This window comes from Zootoca vivipara, chromosome Z2 (assembly GCF_965207765.1).
Source record: "Zootoca vivipara chromosome Z2, rZooViv2.hap1.1, whole genome shotgun sequence".
Lineage (NCBI taxonomy): Eukaryota > Metazoa > Chordata > Lepidosauria > Squamata > Lacertidae > Zootoca > Zootoca vivipara.
The window spans coordinates 32,389,995-32,409,461 of NC_142585.1; the positions used below are offsets into that span (position 1 = coordinate 32,389,995).

Genomic DNA, 19,467 nt, shown 5'->3' on the forward strand with positions numbered 1-19,467 from the left:
CCTGCCCAGGTTGTCCATCCCAGCCCTGATTTGCACAGGAAGGCGGGAATAAAAAGGCTGCCCTTCCCCATCCAGAGGGACCTCTTGTCTCCAGACAGCATCACAGTGGGACCACGGAGGGAGTGAAAGAGGGAGCAAACACAGAAGCAGCCCCGGCTGGGGAGGGCAGGTCTCCAGCCATGGAGCTGCAAAGTCTGGCAGAGGTGGTGCTGGCCATGGCGGCAACTGGGTTCGATGGGAGTTGCTTAGGGAGACAGAGAGTGGCCCACATCGCCTGGCCGCCGCAGAGGGGCACAGACAGCTGACAAGGACACATGGCAGGTATCGTATGACTGTTGAGGATTCTAAAGCTTGGGGTTGTTTGGGGAGCCAGGCCACAGAGTGGCAGGTCCGAGGTTCAGTCTATTTATTCAGAATTATGAGGCGTGTGGTCTTTTATTTTAGGAGAGGGGCTGTTGCTCAGTAGCAGAGCATTTACCTCTCACGCAGAAGGACCCAGGTTCGATACCCAATGACATCGTCAAGTAGGGCTGGGAACATGTGCTGTCTGAATCTCTTGAGAGCCACTGCTGCCAGTCAGTGCTGGCAGTCCTGAGCTACATGGGCCAATGGTCTGGCTCTGTTATAAGGTAGCTTCCTGTGGCTTTATATAATGCAGTCCTTTCTTCAGTACCATGAGGACTAGAATCTTACTTTATTTTTTGGAAAAGGGTCATAGCTCTGTGGAAGAGTGCATGCTCTGCATGCAGAAGGTCCCAGGTTTGAGCCCCCCCCCCCACTGGCGGCATCTCCAGGTAGGACCGGGAGACATTCTCTACCGGTAATCCTGGAGAGACCCTGCTGTTCCTCAGTGTAGACAGAACTGAGCAGAACATAGCGTTTGAAGGCACTTCCTATGCTGCTGTTTAATTCTGCCCTTTATTATACAGAACAATGAGGACTGGAACCTTATTTGGTTTGGGGGAGAAGGTCTATAGTACTGTGGCATGCAGAGGGTCTTGAGTTCAATTTCTGATGGCATTTCCAGGACGGGCTAGGAGAGACCTCTTCTCCGAAATCTTTCCAGTCAATGCGGGCAATAATGAACCAGATGGACTCAACGTAAAGTGGCTTCCCGTGTTCCTGTTTAGTTTAGCCATTTGGCCATTACCATGAGGACTAGACACTTACTTTATGTTTATAGGAAGACCCATAACTCAGCAGCTGAGTACCTGTTTTCCATACCAAAGGTGCCAACTTCAATCCTCAGTGGTGCTCCAGGTAGGGCTGGGAATAAGTAAAGTACCTTGCCTGGAAACCTTAGAGTTTTACTGCCAACGCTGAGCTAGATGTGCCAATGCTCTCACTTGATAGGAAAATAACGTTGAGAGCAGTGGAAGAAAAATTATAATATTTGAAATGGAAGAATGTGTCTTAGGCTAAATGTTTATTAGAATGCATTATGTAGATGGGATGGGATGAAGAACAGCATGTAAGGAAAGGTGGGAAGTAAAAGTTTAAAGAGAAATGTATAACGAATTTAAAAGCTGGAATTGGTATGTAAATATTTCAAAGTTTAATAAAAAATTTGCACACACAAAAAAGGAAAAATAACTTTGAGGAGGCTTTCTTAAAAGAAAAAAGAAAAAGAGGACTGTAGTGTTGAGGTCTCGGGTTCAATCCTGAGCTTCTTCACATAATGACTGGGAAAAAGACTCCAGCCTAAAATCCTGGAGAGCTTCTGCCAGTCAGTGTAGACAGTACTAAGCTAGCGCAGGTGATATATTACAGTGCTGTCTACCACAGAGCTATGGCCCTTCCCCTAGGCATAAAGCAAGATTCTAGTCCTCATAGTTCTGAACAAACTGGAAATCAGGAAGCTACTTTAGACAGAGTCAGACCATTGGTTCCTTTAGCTCAGTGTTGTCTGCACAAACGGGTCGTGGCTCTCCAGAGTTTTGGAAAGGAGTCCAGCTTCATCTGGACATGCCGGGCATGGAACCGGGGTTCTTCTGCATGACAAGCAGACACTCTTGCTGTTTTCAGAGCGTGAAGATTAGCTGTGGTTCCTGCCCTGCAAGGGGTTAGAGGAGGATTTTTCAGCTCTAAAATTGGATGTTACTATGAGATGCAGTAGGAGAGTGGGCGCTGTGTGTGTGTGTGTGTGTGTGTGTGTGTGTGTGTGTGTGTGGACCTTTTCCTTTGCATCTGGTCAAAGCAGCAGAGAATAGGGTGGTGGGTGGAAATGGGTGTGACCACCTCTGACTACCCATGCCAAGCCCCCACAACTGTATCTCCTGCTACTCTCTCTTGGACCTGAGTGAGGGAAGTGGCAGAGCAAATCTGCCTTCCCTGTAAGCGAGATGAAAAGATGTTACAGTATTGGCTGACTTTCTAAAATGCTATTTTTAAAAATATTTTACATCCGTGGTACAAAAAGGATGTATCGGTAGCTGAAATACTTTCCTGCATATCAGGGAAGGGGGCCTTCTGCACCCCCATAAATTATTGGACTCCAGCTCCCATCAGGCCCAGAAGGCACCATGGCCAACCCTCAGGGGAGATGCGAGTTTGAGTTCAGGGTCCCCAACCTTTAATGTGCTCTGCAGAAACCAGCAAGGGACTCTTTTCACAGCTGGAATGAAGCATTGCTACCTATTAATATCTGCAGTGGGGTGGTGGTTGAGCTGCTGTAAAAAAAACACCAAGCCAAACCAAACACAGGAGCAGGAGCCAGTCAGAAAGTTGGCAATCTGAGCAAGTTGCATGCATTACTCGCCTAATTAATGGATGCCTGATTCAGACATCCTACAAAACAACCTATTAGAGACTATGCACCAGTGTGCTTTTTCCCTCTTGCTCCACAGTAAGAAGTCAAAGTGCCCTTTGGAGAGAATCCACTTCGGTTCAATGACAGATGACGGATCAAGATGCTTCAGGTGAGTCATTTTAGGTGCTGCAATACAGTCCCTACCCTTTTGCCAAGTAAATAAAGCAAGGCTAAAATGATATTGTAGAGCTGGAAAAGGTTCAGAAAAGGGCAACCGAAATAATCAGGGGGATATAATGACTCCCCTAAGAGGAAAGGCTGCATCATTTGAGACTTTTGGGCTTATGGAAAATGCAAGGAAGAGGCATGGCAGTTTATAAAATGATGCATGGCATGGAGAAAGCATGGAGACTGACACCCAGGGACATCAAATGAAGCTGAAGGTTGGGAGATTCAGGAATCTTTCATCAGATGAAATCTCTTTCATCAGATGAAATTTCTTCACACAGCACAGAGCTAAATTGTGGAGCTCACTCCCTTAGGAGGCAGTGGTGCCCATCAGCTTGGATGGCTTTAAAAGAGGAATAGACTAATTCATGGGTGATAAGGCTGTCAATGGCTATAGCCAGGATGGTTATGCCCTGCCTCCATGGTCAGATGCAGCAATGCTTCTGAATCTCAGTTGCTGGAAGCCACAGGAAGGGAAAGGGCTCTTGTCTTAGAATCCTGCTTGCTCGTTTCCTACAGTCAACTGGCAGACTAATGTGAGAACAGGATGATTGACTAGATGTGCCATTGGCCTCTTATTCTGTTCCAAGCGAGGCTGCCGTATGTAGACTCTAATTTGTGAGTTATAAACTAACTGTCTGTCTAGGCCGATAACATTTTCTGTGACCAGCAGCAGCTCTCCAAGGTTTAATGAGGACTAAGGTCTCTCATGATCTGCCATAAATGACTTATCTGTTGTCAGATACTGAATTTTCTGTGCTGCATACGCACACTTGATATTTAAAGCGCATTTTAAGCACTCCCTGAAGAATATTGGGAACTGCAGCTTACCTTTCATGCAGCTACAGTTCCTAGCACCCTCAAAAAACTAATTTTCAGGATTCTTTTTGGAAAGGGGAAAGAATGTGCTTAGGACCTAACTTATTTTGGTGACAATTGTTTAAAACTATTTTAATTGCTGCAACTGGACCTGGGGCCTTAAGGTGAAGGGCAGATTATTATTATTATTATTATTATTACTATTACTATTACTATTATTTGTAGTAGTAATTTAAGGGTTGTAGACTCTTTTCATTGTGATCGCCACAAGGATCCATGCACAAGTGTTTTCAAAAATAGCTATACATATATTGTCGCGATGATGCCCTGATTTAATAAAAAATTATTATTTAGTTGTATTGCTTGCCAAATGTTTAAAAATGTTGAAAGGGTGGGATGCAAGCTCCTGGTTGTATCTAGAATAGACTCACTGAAATGAATGGGCATTGCTAACAGGCCCATTTATTTCAAAGGGGTCAACTGTGAGTAGTAGGGCTTTGTTTATAAACAAGGGGAAATAAGATTTACTGCAAAATTGCACCCCATTCTCAGATGTCCAACTGAAGGCCCAAACTTGATAGTACCTTGTTCAAATGTTGTAGGCTCTCAGCCCTGATGTGCTTCCCTTGGGGAGTAAGTCCCACTGTAACAAGGGAGGGCTTATCTCTGGGTGGGTGGGTGGGTGAATGGATAGGATTTGGCTGTAAATAGCCAACTCAAGACCAGTTTCATTAGCTTTCTCACCTGCTGTTACCCTGACCTAAGTTTCTGGTTCTCCTGATTCCTGAAGAGGTAACCTCCCTATTCAGTTTTTTTAACCCCTGGGTTCAAAAACACAAACACGTGTTCATGCGGTTTATGGAGAAGGAGGGGGCAGTGTCCCCTTGGGATAGTTTTCTGAAGGCAAGTTTCTTATCTTTAATGGGGAGGAGGGAGAGAACAGTGCAGAAAGAATTCCTTTCTTCTTGCAATTTGCAACCTCTTTGCAAAAAAAGAAAGTGGACGGTTCCTCCCCACGCCCCGTCAAAGGATGGTGCAGAGCTCAAATCTTTTCTTGATAATCCTTTCCATGAGATCAGTGGACTGGCTGAGAGAGAGACAGGAGCAAGCAAAGCAGGCGAGGTAGACTTTTGGGGGTGGGTCACGGTGTATGTTAAAAAGCAATTCTGGATATTACTTTAAAAGAAACGGGAAGAAAAGGAAGAGGAGAAGGAAGCGGGGTGGCAGGGAGATTCGGTTTCTTCGGGGGTTGGGAAGGAAGTGGCCGGTTTGCAAAAGCGCCTCTGCAGGAAAAGTGAGTAGCATTTATTTATTTTTTGCAAAGCGGAAAAGCGCCTGCTGCAAGGACAGTTGCTGGGGGCTTTTAATGTTGCTTCCCCCCCATTTTTCTCTCTTGTTTGCACGCTTTGCCTGAGGCAAAGCGAAACTTAAATCAGCTGCTGGATTTGGGAGGAGAAAGGGGGACCTGTGTGGAGTTTTTGTGTGTGAGAGAGATTCCAAAATCCGGTTACTTTTTTTTCTTTTTGCTAATGCAGTATTTTTTAATAAAGAGGGAGGGAGTTTGGGGCGGTGGGTGCCTGTTGTTTGTTTGAGTCTCGTTTGCTCGTGCAATGCAACTTTTGCAAAACATTTTGCAGCGGGCGGCGGGGGGTCCCTCTCGGTGGCGCGGGAAGCAGGATTTGCAGAGTTGGAGAAGAGGGCAAGTAAGGCAGCAGAACTTAGGAGAATCTCTTGCACAGATTTATTGCAGGAGTTGTTGCTTAAACAAAAGGACTGAACCGGGGGGGGGGTTGTGAATGGGCTTCGCTACTGTCGCTTGAACAATAGTTATTTCTCTACTCACCCCGTTTCACAGAAGACTCATTTTAAACAAAGTGTAAAGCTCTTTAAATTTATATATTGTGTATGTATAATGAGAGGACCTCCCCACCTAGTGGTGGTAAAAAAAGTTTAACTTGCCGTTAACATAGAAAAACTTCATTTTTAAACGAATGCATAAAGAAAAGTATTTACGCGTGTTTTTTAAAAAATAATAATGCATGCACAGGATATTTTAGATAGCTGATACAACCTGTTTTGACCAGTAATGTTTTTCAAATCCAATCTTTATTCCTTATTTAATATGTATACAGTATGTATATGCAAAGGAACAGCAAAGTGGTTTAGGAAAAGAATAAAACAACGAGATTATCAGTTTTTAAAAAGTTTTTAAAAGCTATTTAAAACTTTCAACCAAACATGCTTTTTTAAATGCTGCTTTGACTTCACAACTGTCCTGTGAGGGAGGTCTGATGTTGAGAGCTAGTAAGATCAAATTGGTTGTGGAGGAGGAGGGATGTGACACCTTTGAGGGAGTTGGGCATGCTTAGTCTGGAAAAGAGGATACCTAGTGGAGATATGATAGCCATCTTAAAATCTCTAAAGCATGGGTAGGCAAACTAAGGCCCGGGGGCCGGATCCGGCCCAAACACCTTCTAAATCTGGCCCGCGGACGGTTCGGGAATCAGCGTGTTTTTACATGAGTAGAATATGTGCTTTTATTTTAAATGCATTTCTGGGTAATTTGTGGGGCATAGGAATTCATTCATTCCACCCCAAATATAGTCCGGCCCCCTGCTGAAAACGTTTGCTGACTTCAGGTCTAAAGGGCTGTTGCATGGAAGATGGAGTGAGCTTGTTTTCCCCGGCTCTGAAGGGTAGGATTAGAACCAACAGTTTCAAGTTACTAGAAAGTAGGAAGAACTTTCTAAAGGCAAGAGCTGCTCTAAGAGATGTTCTATAGTGGAATGGTCTCCCTTCGGAGGTTGTGGGCTTCATTGGAGGTTTTTAAGCAGAGGTTGGATGGCCATCTGTCATAGATGCTTTAGTTGAGATTCCTGCATTGCAGGGTGTTGGACTATATCACCCTTGAGGTCCCTTCCAACTCTGCAATTTTATGATTCTGTTTCACATTGCTGGGTCTGACTGTGGAGGCAGACCATAGTCACTGTGGTTTGTAGCTGTTGATAGCCTCTTACTGCTCCATGAAATTGTCTAATTATCAGCTTCACTAATTTAACCGAGAGGTTCCCCCTGCTCCTATGTGTCCGTCCTGTTCAAATGAGCTGAAGGAATTTGGAAGCACTTTGCATGCATGTAGGAGACCAAAGATAATTCTCCAGCACAAAGTTGAGCAGTGGGAATGAACAGGGTGTGTGTGTGTGTGTGTTTGAGAATCACACTTGCATCTCAGCCTCTGAAGGGGAAGGGAAGATCACAGGTAAAAAAAATGCACCTGTCTGTGGGTTTTCTGGAACTCAGTCAAAAACAATGTTCACTCAATGGGCAGTCAAATGAAGGAAAACCCATTTAAAACAGCGGGTTTCAAGGGGAACTGTCCCATCAGGGCCAGACTTTAACACTTTTAGGAAAAAGTTTAGCAGCGCAGGAGCAGAGCTGGTGGTTCAAATGTCCTTCCTCACCATGGGTGATGCTGGCTGCTGGGAGCCTTACCTGGAGATGAGGTAAGACTGGAACACAGGACATAAGCTCTGCAATGGAGCTCTCAAGCATTTCCCTGTTGATTGCAACCTATATGAGGAACGGGTTGGTTTTAAGTGAAACCTAGGTTTGCAGTTAAGCCACAGTGTGCCCTATTTACTATAGAGTCATAGAATTGTAGAGTTGGAAGGGACCCCCAAGGGCCGCCTAGTCCAGCCCCTGTAGTTCAGGAACCACAGCTGCTGTGCTGCTGTGACATTGCTTTCAAATTTTCAGAAACCAGCACTGTAGCGTGGAGATATTTGTGTATGTTTCCCATTATCTGGCATCATTCTCATTTAGTCAGTGGCGCTGACTGAGAGGAATGTTGTGGGAATGCATCTAGATCTGAGTCGGGCTGACTGCTGGAATTTATCTTCCTGCAAGCATAATTTCATGACTGCACAGTTGATGGTGTTCTGGGATATATTTATTGTTTTGGAGTGGAGGAACGGGACCTAGAATGCACATAAGGGAGTTGTGTGAGATTTAACACAGTTTCGGCATGAATTGGAAGAGATTTTTATGTCTCAAATGAGCCTCTGCTAATTCCTGGCTTTTAACCGCCAACTATGCATTATGAATGTTTAGTAATGTCTAGCTCCCCACAGACCCCAAGGGGGGCTGGCTCAGATATTTTACATTTCCCAAGATGCTGTGTGCTACTCAGTTATAGAATTGTAGAGGAGAAAGGGACCCTGGAAGGGTCATCTAGTCCAACCTCCTGCAAATGCAAGAATCTCAGCTAAAGCATCTGCATTAAAACCTCTGCTTTAAAACCTCCAAGGAAGGAGAGTCCACCACCTTCCAAAGGAGACTGTTCCACTGCCGAACAGCTCTTACTTTTAGAAAGTTTTAGCCGGAATGTTTAGTATGTTTAGTCGGAATCTCCTTTCTTGTAGTTTGAATCAGTCGCTTTGTGTCCTCCCTCTCTGGCGCAGGGTCACATTTACACCATTCATTTAAAGCCCCAAACCCTGGGCACTCTGTGAGTTTTCACCTCAGAACGCTGCAATTCCTAGCACCCTTAACAAAGTAATTCCTCACGGGCATATTTGATCAGAAATTCTCCCCAAATGCATTGGGTAGAGCAGAGTGCTATAGGGACACCCCATTATTTGAAGAACCTGGAGTTTCCCCCCACTTTTTATGGTGATGACAACTGGTCTGGCAGCTGTTCCCGGGTCCAGCTTTGCTAACCAGATGTCCAGTTAGCCAGGTGTCCAGAAATCAGGGTTTGAACTTCTGGACCAGAGGCATGACCACAGCAGCAGCAGGAGATCAATGACAGTGGCAAACGCGAGATGCCAAAAAGTGTTTTCAGCCATCTGGTTTCTAAATAGCATTCAGCATTTCTATCTTTCGATTACAGTTTATTTCCATGATCAAATATCTTCATCTGCCTGGTGTGGGGTGTTTTAGTGCTTCTTCCTTTAAGTTGGAGAATTCTGACTGCTGGGGGTGAAACTTCCCCCCATATCATATAATTCATCTATCTATCTATCTATCTATCTATCTATATCTATCTATCTATCTATCTATCTATCTATCTATCTATCTATCTATCACCTATCTATCTATCTGTCACCACTCCATTAAGTAATATTTTGTCTTCCATGGTTCACCCCAAGTTAATAATACGTACAGTAATGCTTTACATGTAGGTGTGTAAATTACTCTGCAGAACAGTTTCCTGCAGATTTTCTCAGGTGCTGATAAAAACAAACCCCCGTGCTCTACATTAAGAGGAGTTTGGCTGCTGGATTGGACCCAGAGCCTGCCTCATCCTGCGTCTGATGGTTGGGCAGATGCCCCTTGGAAAACCCACAGTGAGCAGAATGCAAGCAGGACAGTGCTCATGGTTGAACCTTCAGCTCTGTTCCTGGGTTGCTAAACTTTTCCCTAAAAGTGTTGAGGTCTGGCCCTGATGGGACAGTTCCCCTTGGGACATAAGGAGAAGCTGCCTTGTCATATAATTAAGAACATAAGCAGAGCCTGCTGGTTTCAATCTAGTAGCCTACTCTGTTCTAATCTACACAGTGGCTCCCGAGGTGTTCAAAAGGGAAACCAGCAAGCAGGGTTTGAGCACAAGAGCCCTCACCCCTCTCTTCCAGCAACTAGGATTCAGAAGCATTGCTGCCTCTGTTAAGGCAGAGCCTGGCTATTGTGGTAATAGCCTTCAGCATGAATTTGTCCTCCATGAATTTGTCCAGTCCCTTTTTAAAAGCCACCCAGGTCAGTGGCTATCATTGCCCTCTGTGGGAGTGAGTTCCATAGTTTAACTATGTGCTGCATGAAGAGGTCCTTTCTTTTATCTGTTCTGAACCTTCCAACATTCAATTGGGTGTCCACAAGTTTTAGTTCTGAAGTTCTGAAGAACAAGTTCTGAAGAAGTGTGCATGCACACGAAAGCTCATACCAAAATAAAAAAACTTAGTTGGTCTTTAAGGTGCTGCTGGAAGGAATTTTTAAATTTTGTTTCGACTACGTCAGACCAACACGGATACCTACCTTGTAACCACAAGTTCTAGTGTTATGGGAAAGGGAGAAAAAGGGTTTTTCCCCCTTGTCCAACTTTTACTTGCCATGTTGTTTGTCATTCATTTTATTTTTCTTTATTGTCATGCCATGTTTATTATAAATGCTGGGATGCCTGCATGGCAGGGGGTTGTACGAAATGACTCTTGGGGTCCGTTCCAACTTTACAATTCTATGATTCTGTGTCACCTCTTGCTGGTTCTGATGATTTTAATAGGTGCTCAATTATTTGACTTTTCATTGTTTTTGACTGAGTCCCTGAAAACCCACAGACAGGTGCAGCTTTTTTTACCTCTTACCTGTCCTTTCCCTTTCAGAGGCTGGGATTGCAAGTGTGACGTTCTCTCTCTCTCTCTCTCTCCCTCTCTTACACAGACACAATCCCTGTTCATTTCAGCTGTAGTCTCCTGCCTACGTGCAAAGTGCTGTCAAATTTCTTCATCTCGCCCTCTCTTTTTGTTTCCAGGTGTGCGCACTGAAGAGCCCCTTGCTGTGAAACACCCCCCCCCAACACCTATATTTGCTACACTGGAGGGGTGGGGGAGAAAAGGCCCAGCAGAGGATAGGAAATGAGGAGGGTCAGCTGCCTTCTGGCAGTGGTCCTTTTCATCCTTGCAGTGATCAATGTTGAGTGTGCCTCTAGACCAGGGTAAGTGTCCTTTGTCTTCGGGGCACCATTTCCAAGGCTGCTTTGCTTGGAGCGTCATGGCCAAGTGGGGATTTGAACTCTGATCTCCCAGATCCTAATCTGATACTCTAACCACTGCACCACACTTCCTAGTAGGTTGCAAGAAGGTTGGGATATTGTGTTGCTTTCTATTGATTCCACTAGCCCTCCTTTTTCCTTTCCTTTCTAAGGAAGGCTCCACAAGTAATTTAAAAATATGTACATGTGTGTGTAAATGTGTGCGTAGGAGGCCAGATATCAGATTCTTACATATGCAACTATTTAACTGGATTTATATACTGCATAATCATCAAAACATTTAAGTGGGTTACATAAAATGCAAAAAAAAAGCAAGCACTAAAACTACCAGCAAAACCAGACGTCGAAAACAAGTTTGCATATTAAAATACATGTCAGCTTTTGCATGCCTGGGGAGGTTTGCTTAAAGGAGGAAGTTTTTCACAGAGGCCAAAAACAGGCCCCTGCCTCCTCAAATCAAATTTTGTGCAAAATGGACAGGATGTGGCACGTGTTGGGGGGCTTGTATTGTGCTGCTGTAAACCTGATGTGGGGGAATCTGTATTTGGTTGCTCCATTGCAGGCCCAGAGTGTGCTCCATGGGGCTGAAGAGCCAGGTGATGTCCTACCTCGTGTCCCATGCCCAACCTATGTACCAGCCTTACCTCACCTTGTGCCAGGGATACAGGCTCTGCAGTATGTACAGGTATGGAATCATACTCAGCCTTTTTAGTGTAGAGCAGGGTTTCCCAAACTTGGGTCTCCAGATGGTGTTTTTTTTTTACTACAACTCCCATCATTGCTAGTTAGCAGGAGCAGTGGTCAAGGATGATGGGAACTGTAGTCCAAAAGAAACAGGAGACCCAAGTTCGCAAAAACCTGATTTAAAGAAAAGGCAAATAAGAGCTGGAAGTTTTTATCAAGATGCTGAGCTGGATGGGCCTTTTCTGGCCATTCAGATGTTCCTCTTACTTTCTTTTGAACACCTTTGTTTCCTTTTTTCATGGAAATGGTAAAAATAGCCATTTCATTTTTAAAAAGCCTTGCAGGCTCTGAATACTAAATCTTTGTGTTTTGGCATTATTTGCAGAACCATCTATAAAACTGCCCAACGCCTAGCCTATCGGAAGCAGTCCTATCCAACGTATGCCTGCTGTCCTGGGTGGAGACGGGCAAATGGTGCCCCTGGGCTTGGATGCAATATAGGTAAACCTCTCCTTCCTTCCTTCCTTCCTTCCTTCCTTCCTTCCTTCCTTCCTTCCTTCCTTCCTTTTTTGTTGCTGCATCACACTGTTGACTCACATGAAGCTTGTGCTCCACTCATTCCCCTAGATTGTTTTCATATGTACTACTGGCAAGCTAGGTGTCTCCCATTTTATATTCATGCAGCTAGTTCTTCCTGCCTAAGTGTAGAACCTTACATTTGTCCCTATTAAAATTCATTTTGTTAGTTTTGGACCAGTTCTCTGATCTGCCAAAGTCATATTGGATTCCAATTCTGTCTTCTGCGGCATTAGCTAGCCCTCCCAGTTTGTCATCTGCACCTAGTCATCTATAAAGATGTTTAACAGCAACGGGCCCAGAACAGAACCCTGTGGTGTTCCTCTTGTCACTTTTTCCCAAGATGACGAGGAATCATCTGAGGCTCTGAGATTACATCTGCAAGCTGTTTAGTACCCTTGAGTTTAGCTCACCAAGCTGTGGAGATTTGAATTCATTTCAATTAACTAGGCATTCCCTTATCACCTCTTCTCCTATCTTAGGCTGCAGCTCCCTCATTGCATCTTCTATTCTGTTATCGCTAGGTTGGACACTGCTTTCTTTTTGGGTGAAGACAGAGGCAAAGTAGGGGTTGAACAGTTCCGCCTTCTCTCAGTCACCCAGCAGCATTTCTCCATCTTCCCTATGCAAGGGACAATACTATCCTGGGAGTCGAGATAACCCCACAATTAATTGGTAGTGGATGCAGCAATGAGCTCATACATGTTTATATTCACTTGCTTTGATATAAGCTAATTGGCTTGCTTTGATGTTATCCTTATCTGTGGGGTTTGGGGTGTTGGGCTCTGAGCCCAGAAAAAAAGAACCCTTTAAGAGGTCTGGATATTTGCCACCAGTGCCCTCATTTAGTCAGGTGAAATTATGTATGCTGCTTTGTGTATAAATTATGCATGCCTGTTTGCTCGGGCTGCAGGTGAGCAGTGGGGACACCACTATTTGCCAGTATTTGTTTATTTGTTGCATCCATATCCCATCTTTTTACTCCCAAGGAGCTCAAGGCGGCCTGCATGGTTCTCTCCCTCCTTGTTTAATCCCCACAACAACCCTGTGAGGTAGGTCAGGCTGAGAGGCAGTGACTGCCTCCCTGTGTTACACCCACTGAGCTTCAGGGCCAAGTTGGGGGGGGTGTTGAACCCTGGTCTGTCTCAGGTCCAGTGTTCATAGAATCATAGAATTGTAGGGTTCGAAGGGAACCCAAGGGTCGTCTAGTCCAACCCCCTGCAATGAAGGAATCACAGCTACAGCTTCCCTGACAGACAGGCGCCCAGCCTCTGATTAAAAACCTCCAATGAAGGAGACCACTGTGGCCTCTTACCCAGTCATTATATTACTAATTGATTTTTGAGAAGCAACACGCACACTTTGAAAGCATAAACATTTTCCTGGGCCACATTTAAGAATCTTCCTCCCCATACACCCCTGTTCTAACTGTGGCCTTCTCTTCCAGCAATCTGCCGCCCCCCTTGCCAGAATGGTGGGAAGTGTCTGTCCCCTAACAAGTGTTCTTGCCCTTCAGGATGGAGCGGAAGGAGTTGCCAGACAGGTAAAGGCCACTCCCTGCCCCCCCCCTAAAACTGGCCATTGAGCACCATTTAAACCATTTCTTCTCCCTTTCTATCTGTCTATCCAAATACATCAGGGCTGCCTCCCATGGGTGCTCAGAATGAATTTGTGGGCGCAGGTCTCTGGTGGTCACAGTCTCAACTTCCCTTGCAAAAAAGAAAACAAAAGCAGTTGTTTTTATGATTGAATTTGTTTATTTATTGAATAAGCCTGGCCCTTCATCCCCAGTTGGAAGCATCTAAAAACAGTTTACAACTAAAATCATTCTATGGTTGCAACGAGAAACATACTTGTATCTGCTCCGATGGTGGTGAAAACAGCTACGTGCAAGGGAAGCTGGGTGAGATCGTAGTACCTGATAATTGTAGGGTTGGAAGGGACCCCAAGGCATAGCTGCCAAGTTATCCCTTTTTTTAAGGGATTTTCCCTTATGCTGAATAGGCTTCCTCACGAGAAAAGGGAAAACTTGGCAGCTATGCCCCAAGGGTTATTTAGTACAACCCCTGCAATCAAGCGGTATATATGGGGCTTTGTGACTTGGCTGAACTAAGACGCATCCTTTCGGACACAATTCCTTTTGTGGTTTCAGATGTGGACGAATGTGCTGGAGGGAGACACGGGTGCAGCCACACCTGTCGCAACGTGGTTGGGAGTTACCACTGCACCTGCCAACAAGGTTACGAACTTGGTGTGGATGGAAGGACCTGTGAGGCTCTGGGAGTGCCCACGGATGCCGTGAGCCCAGGTAAGGCCAACGTAGACCAGGTGAACTCTTGGGGGGTGCCCTTGTAGCTTTGCCTTGCATTTCAGCCATGAAATACCCGAGGAAGAACATCAAGCTAGGAGCTTGCCTATTTATTATTCTAAATAGTGCATAAGTTAAACTGTGTAACTCACTTCTGCAGGAGACGGCCACCAACTCGGATGGCTTTAAATGAGGATTAAACTAATTTCCACGGATGAGAGGGCTGTGGATCGCTACTAGCCTGTTTGGCTAAATTCTGCCCTCATGGTCAGAGGCAGTGGTGCTTTTGAATCCCAGGCTGGAAGGAGGTGAAAGTTGCTATTGTGCTCAGGTCCTGTTTGGGGCCTTCTTCCCATGGGAACCTCCGGGTGACCATTGTGGGTTTGTCCACACTTCCGCTTGTCCTGTGCCTGAAAAGCATGGGTCTGAGTGGGGTTCTTTGTTTGCCCCTTCTGTTTACCACTGAATCGGAACAAAGTCAATCTGTAGAAAAAACTGATTGGCGTTGGTTCCGATTCAGCAGTAAACAGCGCATTTCCCCAGGGGAAAGCGGTGGGACAAGGGGAAGTGTAGAAAAGCCTCGGGAGAGCAAGATGCTGGACTGGGTGTGCCATCACTTCCTCTTGTGGCAGCGAGTTCCCTAGCTTAACTCTGTGCTGCATGTGCTTCTTTTTATCTTGAATCTTCCAACATTCAAGTTTCACTGGATATCACCCAGGCCTTTGGAGGACATTGATTGATTCACACCAACTCTTGTGCTCGGATCCTGCTTGTGGATTTCCCTTTGGGGCATCTGGTTGGCCACTTTGAGAGCAGGATGCTGAACTATATGGGCCATTGGCCTGATCCAGCAGGCTCTTCTCATGTTCTGCCCTTTGTTAGCAGAGACATTCAAATTGCACTATTTTTTTTTTTTTTGCTGCTGCTGCTGCTGCTGCATCACACTGTCGATTCATATTAAGCAGCAGGAAACCAGCTTTCTTCCATCATCCATAAGTTGTGCTTTGGGGCAGCCCACCTGGGGACGATGCTCTTCGTCAACCTTTGCCTACCTGTGCTGCATAACATCTGTGCGTGGCCAGACGTGGCCTCTTGCTGGCCTTGCCAAGAGCAGTCGGCCCTGAGCGTGAGCATGCTGTGGCTCCTCTTTAAGTGCCCAGTCTGAGCTCCAGTGGGCTGAAGGAGCTGCTTCCCCCATGGTTTGCTTGCCTCCGTACCCCTCTAGCCTCCTGGAAGAAGATCAGCACCCACAGCCAAGGCTGACTGCCGCCCATTATTACTTTTGGTACGCGCTGTGCCACTTCAAACTCGTACCGTGAGTAATAATGCGCGGAAGCCCGGCACCTGCGCCAGAAGGACGTGAGAGGACCCATGCATCGTCTTCAGAGTCTCAGGTGTGCTGCAGAAGACATCCCCCAGTGCCGTGGGAACGACCCCATGCTGTGATCCATGGGCTACAGAGATGTCCTTCCGCCTGGGCGGGACTGGTCAATGGAAACCCTTCCTGTGCAGATGGAATTGCAGGTGGGCAGCATATTCATGCTCATATCCTACTTTGGGCACCTGGTTGGCCACTGTGAGAACAGGTGGTTAGACTAGATGAGCCCCCTTTGGCCAGATCCACGAGGACTCTGCATAGATCCACTGTTACCACAGACCTTCCATGCCCAGGGACAGTCCAGCTATGAATACCAGATTGATTGAATCTTCAGTTTCTTTAGTTCAAGGAACCACTGTCTTACTTGTATTTTTTTTCTCCCTCTTTGCTGTGAAACCTGTGCAGCTAGGACCACCAACCTGATGGTGGAGGATGAAGTGCGGCAGCTGAAGACCAGGATGGCCGCTCTGGAGGAAGTGAGTCTTCTCTGCTAGTTCTTGGTGGGTGGGAAGAGGGTCCCTCTGAAAGGGTGGGGAACAGGTAGTTAGCTCCTGGCCCTTAGCAAGTAATTTACTATTGTCATGGTAGAACATCCATGCCCAGGAGGAAGTCTACCTCTAAGTACCAGTTGCTGGAAACCACAGGAGGGGAGAATTGCTATTGCATTTGGGGACTTTCCCCCATCAGGGCTGCTGTGAGGACAGAATGCTGGACTAGATGGGCCCCCCGGCAGCCAGGCTCGCCTCATGTTCTTAACATTTAACAGATGCTGGGGTGGGTGAGAGAAGGGTTCCTGGTGTGGGAGTTTTGAGTGGCTTGTTGACTGGTCTTGGTTATGAACCTCTCCATGAGTGGCTTTTCTGCTGTAGTTATGATGCCTTAGTTAACCATGGCAGCAATGGTTGTTTTTTTGTTTTGTTCTTTTTTTAATCTAAAGTGGCAGCTGGGGTCACACCTGGTCTTTGTGGGTAGATACCTGTTGCTCACCTACTCACTAAAGGTTTACCTGTTTCTCTTCCACCACCCCCCGGCCTGCCAAACTTCTTTGGGTAGAAATTTCAGCTCACGCTAGCGCCGTTCCTCAAAGTGGAGGTGCCAGGGTTGGAGGGGACCCCTGCCGACCCCATCGCCCTCCTGGTGCACTCTTTGCAGAAGCTGGACAGAATCGACTCTCTCAGTGAGCAGATCTCTTTCCTGGAGGAGCGGCTGGAGATTTGTAAGTGACAATAAAATGTGTGCTGGTGGAGGGACTGGACAGGATGGGACGGGACTGCACAAACCTCCCTTTCATTAACCCTGTTTATTCCCCTTTCAACAAATGCTGGGAAATGGGAAATGTACAGGAAGATAGTGGCAAATTCAGAAGGGCAGCGTCTTTTCTTAATAATTACACCCCTTCTAAGATGATACGACCTGGGAGAGTGTTAGAGTGTTGGACTAGGGATCAAAGAGAGACCATGGTTTGAATCCCCCCCAACTTGGCCCTGAAGCTCACTGGGGGTGACTTTGGGAGCCATTCACTGCCTCTGAAATGAACCTACCTCACAGGGTTGTTGTGGGGATTAAATAAGGACTAGGAGCTGGTAGACTAGGGTTCAAATCCCCAGATTTTTGCTATCTTGTCCTTTAATATATCTGCTTTTATATTGTTTTAATTCTATTAAGAGTTTAATTCCTATTTAACAGTAATCTTCTATACATTTTTAGCTTTTTGAATTTTTATGCGTATTGATTTGTGTGTTGATTTAGCTGCCTCGAATCCCGGAAGTAGGCTGGGTATTATTATTATTACAATAAAAGCTGGCAGGGACGGTTATGACATCTTGCTGTATTTCAAACAGATGGGAATATCATTTTGATGGCTTTGATCACTTCTCGGGAGCCAGCGTGGTGTAGTGGTTAAGAGCAGTAGACTCGTAATCTGGGGAACCGGGTTCGCGTCTTCGCTCCTCCACATGCAGCTGCTGGGTAACCTTGGGCTAGTCACACTTATTTGAAGTCTCTCAGCCCCACCCACCTCAAAGAGTGTTTGTTGTGGGGGAGGAAGGGAAAGGAGAATGTTAGCCGCTTTGCGACTCCTTCTGGTAGTGATAAAGCGGGATATCAAATCCAAACTCTTCTTCTTCTTCTCTCTCTCCGTTCTGCAGGTTCTTGCAAAAATGAAGGTTAAGTAAGAGAACAGAAGATTCAAATGGAGCGGGACTCCTAGCCTCTTCTCTGTCACTAAAGTATGCATCTGTACAGCAACGAATAACTTTGTGGACTAAAGAAGCAAAGTGAAGCCATCAGGCGTTAAAGAAACACAGGATGCCTGCTAGAAAGGAACTCTTATAGGCGTCCTGAAAATTAAGCAAGCTACAGTTTCTGGTAATAGAAAAGCTTGCAACCCTCATCCCCAAATGTGGTACATAGGAAGCTGCCTTATACTGAGTCAGACCCTAGATCCATCTAGCTCAGTATTGTCTATACAGGCAGCAGTGGCTATCCTTAAAAATTAAGCAAGATTCTAGACCTCATTGTTCTGTATAAAGGACTCAAAAAGCAACAAAAGAAGCTGCCTTATACCAAGTTAGACCATTGGCATTTTTAGCTCAGTAAACTACCTAGTTTGCTTTTGGGTTGTTGTTTTTTTGGTGGTGGAAGAAGAGAGGATGAAGGCTGTGTTATCTTAAAGCAGCTTTGCCCAAACCTGATACCTTTGGGACTACAACTCCCATCATTCCTAGCCCTTGAGCCATGCCAGCTGGGGGGAGGGGGCTGGCTGGCGGGAGTTAAGTGTCCGGAAACAGAATCAGGCCAGTGGCCCATCTAATTCAGCATCCTCACAAGAGTTCGGTGGCATCTTAGCTGCGATTTCTGCATTGGATTAGATCAGGCACCCCCAAACTTCGGCCCTCCAGATGTTTTGGACTACCATTCCCATCTTCCCCAACCACTGGTCCTGTTAGCTAGGGATCATGGGAGTTGTAGGCCAAAAAATCTGGAGGGTCGCCGTTTATGCCTGGATTAGATGACCCTTGGGGGCCCTTCCAACTTTTCATCTCTATGATACTTATGTTCTGGAGAGCTGCAGGTTCCACCCCACTCTGGGCCATGCCTCCTGTTTTCTTCTGCCACCAGAAGTGTGTACAAAACCTCCCTATTTTGAAAATAATTGCCTAGAGAGAACTTAATGGTACAATTTACTCACTTCTGCAAAAGTGCAAAGGCTTGGCACCAGTAATGACCTGATGCAATATTATTATTATTTTCCTTTTGGAAATAAGTTGTTTTTTTCCAATAAAAGACACCCAATCTATTGGGGGAAATTACTGCCAGAAATGGGGGTGGCTGTTGCCAACATTCAGGGCTCCAAGGAGATGGTTTTAAGAAATCCATAGAGCCTCCCATTCAATTTAGTGGCTGTATACACACCTGCTCATATTTGGCAAGAAATTGATCTGTTTGGCAGTGCCTGCATTGGGAACCGCCTGTCTATTGACACCCTATGGGTGCCAGCTGAAACATTGATTAGACAAGCCTATACAGATATTTAGAAAACTGTTATTTCAACTTTTCAAAAGCCTTAAATTATTGTTGCTATTTTTTCGTCTTGCTAATTTTATAATTTTACCTTTTTTGTGAACTGCTTTGAGGATTGTTTTTGTTTTCTTACACAATCAAGTGGTATATAAATTGTATGAAATAAATAAACACAGGCCTCAAGAGTAGAGGATTTTAGAATTTCATAGAGCCTCCCTATTCGGTGGCAATATACCTGGAAATCTCAAGGGTGGGGGAAGGTGGAATAAGGCTCTGTTGGATAGTTGTTCTGATAATCCTAGTGTGGAATTTCAAAGTCATATCGTTTTAAGGCCAATAATTTCATCTTGAACCATTAAATACATTGCTGGGTGGGGAACATCCAGCCCAACTGTGCAAACTCCAAGGGAACATTTGAGACCTCTTCCCGCTTCCCCAAA

At 45.5% G+C, this 19,467-nt stretch overlaps 1 protein-coding gene across 2 annotated transcripts; it reads left to right on the top strand.

Moving 5' to 3' along the window:
* The first annotated feature begins 76 nt into the window (after positions 1–76).
* On the top strand, positions 77–19,233 carry EGFL7 (EGF like domain multiple 7). Of its 2 annotated transcripts, XM_035113148.3 has the most exons (10): positions 77–321; positions 2,847–2,918; positions 10,320–10,502; positions 11,122–11,244; positions 11,629–11,744; positions 13,267–13,362; positions 13,972–14,127; positions 15,911–15,981; positions 16,559–16,721; positions 17,653–19,233. In XM_035113148.3, exons 3-10 carry the CDS (start codon positions 10,423–10,425, stop codon positions 17,673–17,675), a joined length of 828 nt encoding a protein of 275 aa, XP_034969039.1. In that variant the 5' UTR covers positions 77–321; positions 2,847–2,918; positions 10,320–10,422; the 3' UTR covers positions 17,676–19,233. The 2 variants fall into 2 exon arrangements, with proteins under 2 accessions (XP_034969039.1, XP_088520853.1); XM_088664727.1 differs by lacking the exons at positions 77–321; positions 2,847–2,918 and adding an exon at positions 4,874–5,090.
* The last annotated feature ends 234 nt before the right edge of the window (positions 19,234–19,467 follow it).

Excerpts from the sequence above, each read along its gene's own strand:
- EGFL7 (XM_035113148.3), top strand. The coding sequence starts at position 10,423 with ATGAGGAGGGTCAGCTGCCTTCTGGCAGTGGTCCTTTTCATCCTTGCA. Across the intron at positions 11,245-11,628 it reads AGGCTCTGCAGTATGTACAG|AACCATCTATAAAACTGCCC; the intron begins GTATGGAATCAT and ends CATTATTTGCAG. Across the intron at positions 13,363-13,971 it reads CGGAAGGAGTTGCCAGACAG|ATGTGGACGAATGTGCTGGA; the intron begins GTAAAGGCCACT and ends TTGTGGTTTCAG.